Source organism: Elephas maximus, chromosome 1, assembly GCF_024166365.1.
Source record: "Elephas maximus indicus isolate mEleMax1 chromosome 1, mEleMax1 primary haplotype, whole genome shotgun sequence".
NCBI classification, from domain to species: Eukaryota; Metazoa; Chordata; class Mammalia; order Proboscidea; family Elephantidae; genus Elephas; species Elephas maximus.
The window spans coordinates 55,553,076-55,567,348 of record NC_064819.1 but is presented as its reverse complement, the minus strand read 5'-3'; the positions used below and the strand labels follow the sequence as shown (position 1 = coordinate 55,567,348).

At 42.4% G+C, this 14,273-nt stretch overlaps 1 protein-coding gene across 1 annotated transcript in view; it reads left to right on the top strand.

Annotated features, from left to right (window-relative positions):
- Positions 1–1,147: 1,147 nt before the first annotated feature.
- ADTRP (androgen dependent TFPI regulating protein) overlaps positions 1,148–14,273 on the top strand; it is a 122,097-nt gene continuing 108,971 nt past the window's right edge. The window contains exon 1 of the mRNA XM_049883858.1: positions 1,148–1,606. Within this exon, the coding sequence (XP_049739815.1) occupies positions 1,454–1,606 (153 nt within the window). The 5' untranslated portion in view covers positions 1,148–1,453. The remainder of the gene's footprint in view (positions 1,607–14,273) is intronic.

Here is a 14,273-nt window from a genome sequence, read left to right as displayed (position 1 = left end):
TTTCCACATTTTTTGCTTCAGATACTGGTTCTTGGTAGTCAGGCACACTGGTTAAAGAGCACAGGCTGGATGGAGGTCTACCTCTTGTTGAACGTATTCTTTCGGCAGCCTGGGCTTTGATTTCCTCAAATCACTTGGAACAGTGCCTAGCATATAGTAAAAAAAAAAAAAAATAAGTACTGTAAAAATATTAGCTGCTATTATTATTTACCATGTTAACATAGGCCAATGGAGGTTTGCATTGTGTTTTATGTCACCATCCGTTGAGAATGGTTGAAATGCAGACATACATTGCTGGCTAGGCTTTTTTCCCATCTACAGTTCCTCATGTCTGGGCTCTGCTGACTTAAGAGCTGGGTTTGTTTTTTCTATTCCTTCATGTACAGCCTGCAGTTCTTTCTCCCAGTACTTTGATAAGGGATAAGGGATCAAACGATACCAACCACAGCACTGCATAACTGCATCAGGGAGCATTTCTCTTAGGGATTTGCTCAGAACCCTCTGAGTTAGTTGCCCAGGGAACCAAGCTGGTGATGTCACAAGGTATCACACTTCCAACTCTCCCCCAGTTCCCGTCTGTCGAGCTTGAGGCTGAGCCCAGTTCTGCACACTCCCCCCAGCCTAGGCAATTCTGGTCTCCTCCAAGGCAATGCAGAGGCCCTCACTCTCTCTCTGCAATGTCTAAACTCAGGTATGTTGGGATGTGGTGGCAGACCTCTTCCTATGCTTTTTCCCTTCCAGGGTACAGACACATCTATGCCAGTAGAGTGTCTGAAACAGTCCTGAGTGACCCTTAGTTCTCCAAGGTACAGATAAAAAAAAAAAAAAAAAGCCCAACAACTCTTGGGTCTGCTGCCTGGAGAGGATCAAAGGTTATTTCAGATTTTATTGAGTCTTGGAGATCTCAGGAGCAAGATAACAACACCCTTTTCCTTTCTGCTTGCCTCCTTTCTCCTCGTAAACATACCCACAGCCTTTCCCCTTGATTTGTCACCCTGCCCCTCATTCCCTCAAGAGATACTATTACAATGTCCTTGTTCTGCCTGAGGGAAAAGGAAAAAAAAAAAAAAAGGGAATACCTCCATGACTGTATTTCATTAGATGTCATTGGTGTTTCATAATAAGGTCACTTAACCATGCCTCTTCCCCAGCCAAATGGTGCAAAGTACAGCTCTCACAAGGCTTCCTGCCCTGTTAAAGGCTAAATATTGAAATTTATGCTAATCTGAAGATTATCTGCCATTATCCAAAGGCAGGCATCTGAAAACCAGCAAGTCCTGTCTCCCAAGTTGATCAGAAAAGGAGCCCATGAGAGAAGCACAACCCCAGCAGCCTGATCCTGATGAGCCTGTTTTACAGCCGTCAGCTGTGGTAGACCTTCAGCTGTGACCTTGGAGAGGACTCCAGAGAGAAGCTACCTAAGGCACTCACAGCTCCCTGCTCAGAGCCAGCCATGACAGAGGCTTCTACCTGCATATACCACTTCCTTGTTCTGAGCTGGTATATTTTCCTCAATTATTACATCTCCCAATCAGGAGGGGATCTCCAGAAATCCAAAATATTCCAGAATGGCGGACAGTGGAAGTACTTGACATTACTTAACCTGGTAAGTCCATATGTGCCTAACCTGGGACCAGTCTGTTTGCCTTTACCATCTGTGCTTCTACACACATCCCCTTTAACCCAGTACCCAGTTAAATACAGAACCCTATTGTTTTTCTTCCTTCTTCAATGTTTGTGAGTTTCGGCTTTTTCTTTTACTTAACAGTTTGCTCTGAGAAACCCAATTTGGAAGTTATTTGTAGCAACATTTTGTGTCGGCTGATTATAAAATGCTCGTTTGTGAAGAATCTTATCTTGGAACTCTTTTCAGATGACCCACAATCCAGGACTACACTAATAATTTCACCCTGGGTTTGACAACAGATGCAGGAAGGATTGTTACCTGTATCTGCCTGGGAACGTCTGTGAAGAGGAGGCAGAGTGGCGTGTGTTGTGTGGGAACTGAGGTTCTGAATGGAGGGATCATGCATGTTACAGCACACACAGACCAGTAGATTTATCTAAGAAAAGCAAATACATTTTGCCGTGTTCACATCCCGGTTTAATTTTTTTATAGGCTAGTCTCATTCTTAAAGGATGAATCACCCAACCAAATGGCAAATACACATTTTTAACTATTTAGAAACCAGTTTTATAATCTCTTGTCTTTTAAACCCTTCTGACTACATTCTGATGAATCAAGTATGAATGAACGGGAAAAAACAGCTTTAAAAAAAATTGGGGGGATATGTAAACTTTTTTTTGTTGTTGTTAGAAAATAATAATAGAAACTAAACTAAATACATGTAGTCCCTGACTTACGATATATTCGAGTTACGACGAGCAGCACTTCAACTGTCCTTTTTTCCTGTGCATCTTGTTGTAATATGTACTACATACAATGTTGCAGCACGTAATTTGCTAATACCATCATATCTTTAAGTTTTTATGTAATATTTCCAGGCCCCAAAGACAAAGATCAGATTTATAAACATACCGATAAAAAAGGGCAATAATAATGAAAATTAAAAAAATAAAAAGAGGTATAGGAATACCTCAGAGAGACGGCGGATTTGGTTCAAGAACACTGCAATAAAGCAAGTCACAAGAATTTTTTGGTCTCCCAGTGAATGAAAAGTTATGTTTACACTATACGGTAGTCCTGTTAAGTGTATAACAGCATTACGTAAAAAAAAAAAAAAAATGTACGTACCTTAAAAAATACTTTATTGCTGAAAAATTCTAACCATCATCTGAGTCTTCAGTGAGCGATGGTCTTTTTGCTGGGGGAGGGTCTTGCCTCAATATTGATGGCTGCTGACTGATCAGGATGGTGGTTGCTGAAGGTTTAGGTGGCTGTGGCGATTTCTTAAAATAAGACAACAATGAAGTTTGCCACATCGATTGACTATTCCTTTCACGGGAAGATTTCTCTGTAGTATATGATGCTGTTTGATAGCATTTTACAGTAGAACTTCTCTCAAAATTGGAGTCAGTCCTCCCAAACCCTGCCACAACTTTATTAACTAAGTTTATGTAATATTCTAAAACCTTTCCTGGCATTTCAACAATGTTCACAGCATCTTCACCAAGAGTAGGTTTCATCTCAAGAAACCACTTTCTTTGTTCATCCATAAGAAGCAACTCCTCATCCATTAAAGTTTTACCATGAGATTGTAGCAATTCACTCACATCTTCAGGCTCCACTTCTAATTCTAGTTCTCTTGTCATTTCTACCACATCTGCGGTTACTTCCTCCGCTGAAGGCTTGAACCCCTCAAAGTCATCCATAAGGGTTAGAATCAACTTCTACCAAACTCCTGTTAATTTTGCTCTTGTAAAAACTTTGTGGGGGTGAGGCCTGGCCTCCTCTAACTTCACAAGGGGGAAGAAGAATCAAGATCAACAGTCCAAGGCTGATTGCTATGAGGCAGTCTTCAGATAAGCCTCCTCACTCCGCCATCTTTATCAATTCTAACACCCACCATCCCTCCCACAGCACTCTCTACTTCTCTGCTGTGTTTGATAATTCATTGCAATGAGCACCCAGAACTCAGAAAATACTCATGATTATGGGGTTCATTAGGGAAGTAACAGGTTAGAATTCAGGTTCAGGAAAGCTCAGGATACAGTGGTTCCATCATAACAGCCAATTCCCAGCCCTGCGGCATGACTCTATCTGGCCTTTTGGCCTCTGCCCTGCTCAGGCAAGTGTTAAAGTTTTTTTTTTTTAGCTCTGCCAAGTAAGTGTCAACAGTGGGTTTAAAATATTCAGTAAATTAGGTTGTAAACAGATGTGCTGTCGTCCAGGCTTTGTTGTTCCATTTATAGAGCATAACCAGATTAGATTTAGCGTAAATCTTAAGGGCCCTAGGATTTTCAGAATGGTAAATGAGCACTGGCTTCCACTTAAAGTCATAAGCTGCATCAGCCCCTAACAAGAGAGTCAGCCTGTCCTTTGAAGCCAGGCATTGACTTCTCTGCTCTAGCTATGAAAGTCCTAGATGACATCTTCCAGTATAAGGCTGCTTTGTCTACATTGAAATTCTGTTGTTGAGTGTAGCCACCTTCATTAGTTGTCTTAGCTGGATCCTCTGGATAACTTGCTGCAGCTTCTACATCAGCACTTGGCTGCTTCACCTTGCACTTTGATATTATAGAGACAGCTTCTTTCCTTAAACCTCATGAGCCAATCTGCTAGCTTCGAACTTTTTTTCTGCTGCTTCCTCACCTCTCTCAGCCTTCACAAAATTGAAGAGAGTTAGGGCCTTGCTCTGGATTAAGTTTGGCATAAGGGAATGTGTGGCTGGTTTGATCTCCTATCCAGACCACTACAGCTTTCTCCATATCGGCAATAAGGCTGTGCTGCTTTCTTATCATTCTTGTTTTCACTGGAGTAGCACATTTAATTTCCTTCAAGAACTTTTCCCTTGCATTCACAACTTGGCTGTTTGGTGCAAGAGGCCTAGCTTTTAGCTTGTCTTCGCTTTCCACATGCCTTCCTCACGAAGCTTAATCATTTCTAGCTTTTGATTTAACGTGAGAGACGTATAACTCTTCTTTTCACTTGAACACTTAGAGGCCATTGTAAGGTTATTAATTGGCCTAATGTCAACATTGTCATGTCTCAGGGAATAGGAAGGCCCAATGAGAGAGAGAAAGAGATGGGGAATGGCCGATCAGTGGAGCACTCAGAACACACTACATTTAGTGATTAAGTTTGTTGTCTCATGCACCCCAAAACAATTACAATAGTAATATCAAAGATCACTGATCACTGTAACAGATATAATAATAATGATAAAGTTTGAAATATTGGGAGAATTACCAAAATGTGACCCAGAGACACAAAGTGAGTGCATGCTGTTGGAAAAATGGTGCCAATAGACTTGCTCAAGCAGGGTTGCCATAAGCCTTCAATTTATTTAAAAAAAAAAAAATCTGCAAAGCACAATAAAGTGAAGGGCAATAAACCAAGGTATGCCTGTATTCCACCTATGTCAGAACAAACTTACGACGGAGTTGTCAGAATGGAACCACATTGTAAGTCGGGTACTACCTGTACTCTGATCCTTTGGGATCATATTACTGATTTGGGGAAGCAGAGGTGATGCATGGTCCAAAGGTGACACTCTGAAATGCTAATTAGAGGAAATTGAGATCACAGAGCCCTGGGGGTGCTCCTTCTTCCTCACTGGCCATGGACCGTACTTGTATCGCTCAAGAAATGCCCTTTTAATTTGGGCCTGAAACATTTAGCTCTGAATGCATCTTTAGTGTTCCTGAAAATGTCAAGGTGACTGCTGGTTTCAATTACAGAATTTTATGAAGAAAACAAACAGAAAAAAAGAAAAAATGCCCTTGTGGAACTAGAGTACCACCGTAAAATACTGCTTAGGAACTCTGAGCCTCTGTTAGCTCTATATTAAACACTGTCAAGCACAAGACAAGAGTGTCCGTAGCCATGACTGATGTTCATATCAAATCCAAAATCCAGGGTGGATGCCTAAACCATCAGTGCATCTGCTATGCAATAAGGGGAGGGTTTAAGAACAAATGTTTCACCTTCCCCCAAAACCAGCACCATTTTCACCATCCCTTGCCTGCCTTCTTAACTCTAGCTCGGTTACATGTTTCAGAGCCCCCTTTTTTCAAGACTGGAAAATGACACTTGTCAAAGATGCTATCATTTCCTGGTGTTAATCCCTTTTTTTCCATCCCCGACTAATCAGCCATCAAATTTTATTAGTTTTCCTTTTAAAATTTTCTTAGGTTTATTTCTTTTTCCCCAGGTCTTACTGCCACCTCCCAGTCTAGATTTTTATAATTTATCCCTGGATGGCCCTATTATATCCTAACTGTCCTCCCCTTATCCACCCCATCCATTTACCTCTCAGATTCCAGATACATCTTCCCAAAGCATTGCTTTTGCTTCGCTTGTCTTGTGTTTCTAACATGACCCAGCTCAAGAAGTGTGGTCTGCTGCTCAAGAAACTACAGAGGCTCCCTCCTACCTTATGGAGTCAAATCCAACTCCTGACTTAAGAGCTTACCTGCTTACCCAGCCCTCAGGTCCCCCTACTTCCCAGGGGATGCTGGTCTCTTCCTCAGTAAGGGTGGTCTCCATCATTGTGAATCCCTAGGCTTCTTGCTCTCCCTTTCATCCCATGCTCAGGCTATCCTAGAATGAAATGCCTTCCTGCCTGTCTCCTCTACCACTCTGCTTCTCTCATAAAAAAAATAGACCACCTGAAATCCCACATTCTCCCTAAAACCTCTGCTGACCAACTCTAGCCCAGATTTGTTTTTCCTTTCTCTGAGTTTTTATAACATCTCTCAGTCTCTGCTTATTTAGGTACAATGTTGTTTCCTAATCTCTGCCCACATGTGAGTCTCAGTATTCCAGTCAAATTGCTGTTGTTATTGTTTACCGTTAAGTCTGCTCCAACTCATGGCAACCTTACGTGTAACAGAACAAAACATTGCCTGGCCGTGCGCCATTTTCCTGATTGTTGGTATGTTTGAGTCCATTGTTGGAGCTCAAAATCAGTTGTATTGTCTCCTTGTTTCTTGCTAACTCTACAGTTCTATGATTCTGCATTGTATTGGCCACAGTGGAAGGCACAGAGTACCCACATAAAAGCTAGATGACTTGGTATGTTGACTTGACATCAGCTTTTTCTGCATCTCTGAGCAACCTAGTCCCTCCTGATATTGCCTGGCCCATGTAAATGAGCAGAGTGGGGTTTACCTGTGGTCATTTCCTATCTGGACTCTATTAGTTGTCATCTTGAAAATGTGACTTAATGCAGTGTGTCCCAATAGGCTAAGATGGCTTTTGTATATTTCAGAAGATCAATTTAAGCACAGATTTTAAATACTTTACTTAAGGTGAAATGTTGGACTTTAACATTTCTAGCTCTTCAAGTCTCATGGGCTGATATTAATATTAATGGTTGTTTTATAAAGTCATAGAGGTCTCATAACTTCCTGTCACATCCTTACATTATCTTACCTAAGCTTGGTGAAGTCAGGACCCTGCCCTGCTGACCAGAGTATTTATACCTCTTTCTTAAACAGCTTGAAGTTCTAGGTGGCTGAGGGTCAGTCATGCTCCTTTTTTAAAAGCAAGGCCCTGTGTAGCGTAAGGCAGCCTTCTGAGCATTGTCCATTTCTTGCTGAAGTGATCCCAGGAGATTCAAAGGGGAGACAGATGAGACCTGCATTGGACACAGCCCTGTATGGTTAGAAGATGGGCGTCTTAGTATCCTAGTGCTGCTGTTACAGAAATACCACACGTGATGATTTGAAATAACAGACATTTATTTACTTACTGTTCCAGAGTCTAAGAGTCCAAATCAGGGTCTTGGCCCTGTGGATTCCTTCATTGTCAGTAGCTCTGGGCATTCCTTAGTCCCTTGGTTTCTTGGCTTGTGGAGGATCTTCACATGGTATCTGTCTTTCCCTGTTATGTGGGTATTTCTGTGTCCATTCTGCTGTTTTTATAACTCTGAAGTGAGTAGATTTAGAACCCACCCTACTCAGGTAAGATCTAATTAACTTAACAAAAATCCTATTTCCAAACAAGATTATGTCTGTAGGTGGAGGGGTTAGGATTCCAAAACATATTTTGGGGGAACACAGTTTAATCCCTTAACAGTGAGGTTCCATTTATGTTACAGCACCCCTTCAATACTGGAGGTCAACCTTCACTTTCCATCATCAGGTTAATATGTTAATTTGTGATACTCTCAAGTGCCCCCCCCCCCAAAAAAAACACCAAACCAAACCAATCCCACTGCCATTGAGTTGATTCCGACTCATAATGACCCTATAGGACAGAGTAGAACTGCCCCGTAGAGTTTCCAAGGAGCACCTGGCAGATTTGAACTGCTGACCTTTTGGTTAGCAGCTGTAGCACTTAACCACTACACCACCAGGGTTTCCAAAGATCAGCAGTCAAAAATACACCTAAGCATTTTTGCTCCACAAACATTCTTAAGGCCTCTGATTTTGCCTTCAGATAGCTGAAATGATGAGGGCTTATAAAAGGGAATGGCCACCATCCATCCCCCCAAAATAAAATAGCTATTATTTATTGAGCAACCATGACAGCATTTCAGTAGATTTTTTTACACACAGTATATAGATTACCAAAAAAAAAGTTTTCATTGAGTCAATTCTGACCCATGGCAACTCCACGTGTGTCAAAGTAGAAATGTGCTCTGTAGACTTTTCAATGGCTGGGCTTTTGGAAGTAGATTGCCAGGTCTTTCTTCCAAGGTACCTCTAGGTGGACTCAAACCTCTAATCTCTAACCTTTTGGTTAGCAGCGTAGCTCCTATGTATACAGTAGCTCCTGTGTATATTGATTTTTGTTGTTGTTGTTAGGTGCCTTTGGGTTGATTCCAACTCATAGTGACCCTGTGTGACAAAGTAGAAGTGCCCCATAAGGTTTTCTTAGCTTTAATGTTTATGGAAGCAGATCAAGTCTTTCTCATGTGGAGCATTTGGGTGGGTTTGAACCACCAACCTTTCAGTGAGCAGCCAAGTGCTTAACCATTGTGCAACCAGGGCTCCTTGTGTATGTAGATTAAACCAAAGAAACAAACAAAACCAAAACCCATTGCTGTTGAGTGATTTTTTAATTGCTGGAGCGGACTGCCTGAGTGTTTGCAGTCCTGGCACTCCTACTCACTTGCTGTGGAACCCTGAGTGAGTTGCTTAACTTCCCTGTGCTCAGTTTCCTCATGTGTTGTGTAAACTGTGGTGTGGCTCCCAGATCCTCCTACCTTCCCAGGACAGAGTTTCCCTGGCTCCCGGGAGAAGGGAATGTAGGCTGCTGATGGCTCACGGCTGAGGCCCCCTCCATGTATTGCCCTCAGCAGAAAGGAGCTGCCTTTACCAAGGTTTAAGTCCTTCCTGGAGGTTGCTGCATCCAATGACTTGTCGATTTGAGTTACAAAGTCCTGGCTCCAGAAGAACTCCGAAGGGCCATCTATGCTCCAGAGCTCCTCCAAGGAAGATGGACTGAGGCCTCCATTGCTACCGCATTGCCATTCAGGTTCCCCACTGCTGGATTCTGCTCCTTGCTTCTCAAGGGTGTGCCTAGAGCACTCCCCAGTGAGCCCACTGCAGGCAGATCTGAATCTGACTTTCCGTTGCCTGGGAACCTGATCTACAGGATGTAACTGAGAAAAGGGTACAGGCAAGGTTCTTTCTCCTTCTCCTCTTCCTCTTTCTTCTCCTTCTCCTTTTCCTCCCTCCTCCCCCTCCACCTTCTTCCTCATTCTTCTTCCTAATAAAGCCATGATAACATACTGGCCTGCCCTGGCCTGTATTACATCTAATACAGTTTCTAGCACCTAACAGTCACGCCGTGAATATTGTCTGAGTGAGTGCGCAACCTGAACATGATTCTAACCGGTAGGAGCCACTTGGTAACCGTATCTTTCTTCTAAGATACTCTACCCTGTAGCCACTCACTGCAACACTGGAGCTGGCTCTCATCAGCCATTTACAACATAGGCCAAGCATTCTTATAATTCTTTCCAAACTGTTCCTCAATGCTCTTGGCCTCTTCTCTCTATTCTCTCCATTCCAACTATCACATTCCTTTATCTCTCTCAGTTTCTTACTTAAGCTACAGGCACATTATTAAATTAGTATCCGGATACAGATACACTTGACAACGGTTCCCTTCTACCTGCCCCAGGCCCTACCACCCTCACCGCCACTGCTATGTAACATACTCACACAGTTAGTTCCATTTGCCATCTTATTCTGGAAGAGTCCCCCGCTGCAGCTGTTGCATCATATGGGCAAGAGAAAAGCTGGCATAAGAAAGTCCCAGCCGGGCCGAGTGGGACCTGGAGTGCTGAGCTGGAGGCTGGCTTACTTGACTCATCCAGTAAGCACTCTAATGAATGGGTCAAGAAAATTACAGAATCTCCCTTTCTGGAATTATTTTTAAAATAGAAGACATTCTCATTTCCTGGGATAGTTCTGATAGGTTTCTGGCTTAAAGGCAAGGAAATAAACTTCATGATTTTCAGTGGCTCCAAGACTTTGTGGATTTTGTGAAGACACAGGGATGTAGAAATTAAATATCCTTTAGGCTACCATTTCTTAAATTGCACTGGTTATAAAAAATGTAAATTCACTTCATCCCAGGTAGTAAGTTTGTCAGTCAGCAATAGAAATGAAAGATAGCTAGCAACTCAGAACAGCACCATTTCCAGGGAAGGGCGGAGGAAAACCAGTGGGGCAGAATTAGGGCAGAACTGGTAGAAGAGATAAGTTCAAGAACAAGGGCTCTGAAATAAACTTTGAACAAAAAGATACCATAACTCTGCTTTTCTGTACAGCCAGAATGGCTGAGAAATATATGTGGTTGTTAGCTACTGTTGAGTCAGCCCCAACTCATGGTGACCCATGCCTAACGCGATAGAACACTGCCTGGTCCTGTGTCATCCCCATGATCAGCTGCAGACTGGACTGTTGTGATCCACAGGGTTTTCTTTTTTATTCTTAAAATAATTTTTTTAGCTCGTTGTTGTTGAGAATATACACAGCAAAACGTGTACCAATTCAACAGTTTCTGCATATACCATTTAGTGACACGGATTACATTCTTCCAGTTGGGTAACCATCCTCACCCACCTTTTCTAAGTTGTTCCTCCCCGTTAACATAAACTCACTGCCACCTAAGTGTCCTATAATCTTTCAGGTTGCTATTGTCAATTTGATCTCATAGAGATAGATAGTAAAAGAGCACAATGCTTAAGGCAGACATTCTTTACTAGTTAACTATTGCTTTGTTTTAAGAAGAAGCCAGGGAATATTTTTGGTTTAAGATTTAAAGGTTATCTCAGGGCAAATATTTCAGGGGTTCCATGGCTCCAGGAAGTCTGAAGTCCATGAAAATTTGAACTTCTGCATTTTCTCCCCTTTGATCGGAATTCTTCTGTGCAATCTTTGATCAAAATGTTCGGTAATGGTAGCCGGGCACCATCCAGCTCTTCTGGTCTCCTGGCAAAGGAGGCAGTTGTTTACGGAGGCAGTTAACCACACATTCCATATCTTCCTCCTATTCCTGACTCTCCTTCTTCCTCTGTTGTTCCAGATGAACAGAGACCAATTGCTGTGCCTTGGATGGCTGCTTCCAAGCTTTTAAGGCCCCAGGCAATATGCATCAAACGAGGAGATAGAACAGAAGCACTAAGCATGTTATTAGGCCAATTAACTGGGATGTCCCATGAAACCATGACCCTAAGCCTCCAAACCAAGGAATCAAATCCAATGAGGTATTTGTTTGTACATAATCAGCCTCAGCAGCTACCCTTTGTTGCTGTTGATTTGTGTGTGTGTGTGTTGTTGTAAGCATATCGTACAACTTTTACCAATTCAACTTTTTATAGGTATACAACAGCAATTACAACAACCAGCTGTGCCATCCAACCCTCAATCAACATGGTATTTCTATCACTGTTAACCCCCCAATCCCCCTCTTCTTACCCCTGGTAACCACTGATAAACTTTGTTCTCTATACATTTGCCTTTTCCTGTCTTTTTATATAAGTAAGGTCACACAATATTTGTCTTTTTGTGATTGGCTTATTTCACTTGGCACAATGTCCTCAGGTTCCATCCATACTCCAGCACTTATCAAGACTTCATTTCTCTTCCTGGCTGAGTAGTATTCCATTGTATGTATGTACCATATTTTGTTTATCCATTCAGCTGTCGATGGGCATTTAGGTGGTATCCACCTTTTCGATATCATCAACAGTGCTACAATGAATATTGGAGTACGAGTCTCTGTTTAAGTGTCTGCTTTCAAGTCTTTTGGGTCCATACCTAGGACCTGAATTGCTTTGTCATCTGGTAATTCTATTTTTAGTATTTTTTTTTAATAATTTTTATTGTGCTTTAAGTGAAAGTTTACAAATTAAGTCAGTCTAAAAAAAAAAAAAAATTTTTTTTTTTTTGTCACATATAAGCTTATATACACCTTACTCCATACTCCCACTTACTCTGCCCTTAATGAGTCAGCTTGCTCCCTCCTTCTAGTCTCTCCTTTCGTGACAATTTTGCCAGTTTCTAACCCTCTCTACCCTCCTATCTCCCCTCCAGACAGGAGATGCCAACACAGTCTCAAGTGTCCACCTGATCCAAGTAGCTCACTCTTCGTCAGCATCTCTCTCCAACCCATTGTCCAGACCCTTCCATGTCTGATGAGTTGTCTTCGGGAACGGTTCCTGTCCTGGGCCAACAGAAGGTTTGGGGACCATGACCGCCGGGATTCCCCTAGTCTCAGTCGGACCATTAAGTCTGGTCTTTTTATGAGAATTTGGGGTCTGCATCCCACTGATCTCCTGCTCCCTCAGGGGTTCTCTGTTGTGCTCCCTGTCAGGGCAGTCATCGGTTGTGGCCGGGCACCACCTAGTTCTTCTGGTCTCAGGATGATGTAAGTCTCTGGTTCATGTGGCCCTTTCTGTCTCTTGGGCTCTTAGTTATCGTGTGACCTTGGTGTTCTTCATTCTCCTTTGATCCAGGTGGGTTGAGACCAATTGATGCATCTTAGATGGCCACTTGTTAGCATTTAAGAACCCAGATGCCACATTTCAAAGTGGGATGCAGAATGTTTTCTTAATAGAATTATTTTGCCAATTGACTTAGAAGTCCCTTTAAGCCATAGTCCCCAAACCCCTGCCCTTGCTCCGCTGACCTTTAAAGCGTTCAGTTTATCCCAGAAACTTCTTTGCTTTTGGTCCAGTCCAGTTGAGCTGACCTTCTGTGTGTTGAGTATTGTCCTTCCCTTCACCTAAAGTAGTTCTTATCCACTAACTAATCACTAAATAACCCTCTCCCACCCTCCCTCCCTCCCCCCCTCATAACCACAATAGTATGTGTTCTTCTTAGTTTATACTATTTCTCAAGATCTTATAATAGTGCTCTTATACAATATTTGTCCTTTTGCTTCTGACTAATTTCGCTCAGCATAATGCCTTCCAGGTTCCTCCATGTTATGAAATGTTTCACAGATTCATCACTGTTCTTTATCGATGCGTAGTATTCCATTGTGTGAATATACCACAATTTATTTAACCACTCATCCGTTGATGGACAACTTGGTTGCTTCCAGCTTTTTGCTATTGTAAACAGAGCTGCAATAAACATGGGTGTGCATATATCTGTTTGTGTGGAGGCTCTTATTTCTCTAGGGCATATTCTGAGGAGTGGGATTTCTGGGTTGTATGGTAGTTCTATTTCTAACTGTTTAAGATAACGCCAGATAGGTTTCCAAAGTGGTTGTACCATTTTACATTCCCACCAGCAGTGTATAAGAGTTCCAATCTCTCCGCAGCCTCTCCAACATTTATTATTTTGTGTTTTTTGGATTAATGCCAGCCTTGTTGGAGTGAGATGGAATCTCATTGTGGTTTTAATTTGCATTTCTCTAATGGCTAATGATCAAGAGCATTTTCTCATGTATCTGTTAGCTGCCTGAATATGTTCTTTAGTGAAGTGCATGTTCATATCCTTTGCCCACTTTTTGATTGGGTTGTTTGTCTTTTTGTGTTTGGGGGGTTGTAGAAGCTGTCATGGTCTGCTTCTTTATGTGGTTTGATATCGACTGCTGTCTCCAAGCCATCACTAAGATATAAAAAAAAAAAAAAAATAGTAGTGATTTATTCTGTATTTGCTCGTTGAGTCTTATCTTGTTTTGTTTTCTTTCAATATACGTGGATGGGCTACTATATTGTGCTGTCTTGTTTGTTGTAGCCCTTAACTTACTTATGACCTATTACCAGCTGGTTTGGGCTGTTGCCAGATATATATGCCTGAGTCTATTCACTATTCTTGAGTAGAATCTGATTTTGGGTCATCAAGTGTGTGCTGCACCCTAACACCTATCCACCCCGAGAAGTAGTGGTGATAGTTGTGTGCACCAGATTCTGTTATCAGCTGGGGTTCACCCTCCAGAGGGGGCAGGATGCTGACAGGCTTCCCCCAAGTGTCAGTGAGGTAGGTGTGTCTCTATTCCTATAGCACCTTGGTGGGAGGGCTCTGCAGCTGTACCTTAGGCCCCCAATGCAAGTACCTCTACTGATTGGTAGGTGTCACCCTCCTTAGACCCCTAAGGCAAGAGGCTAGGTGGTCTGGGGGGAGCTTCAGCCCTCAGTTCCCTGTTGTGGGTCAGTTAGGGCTCTGTTGAATAAGCAGAG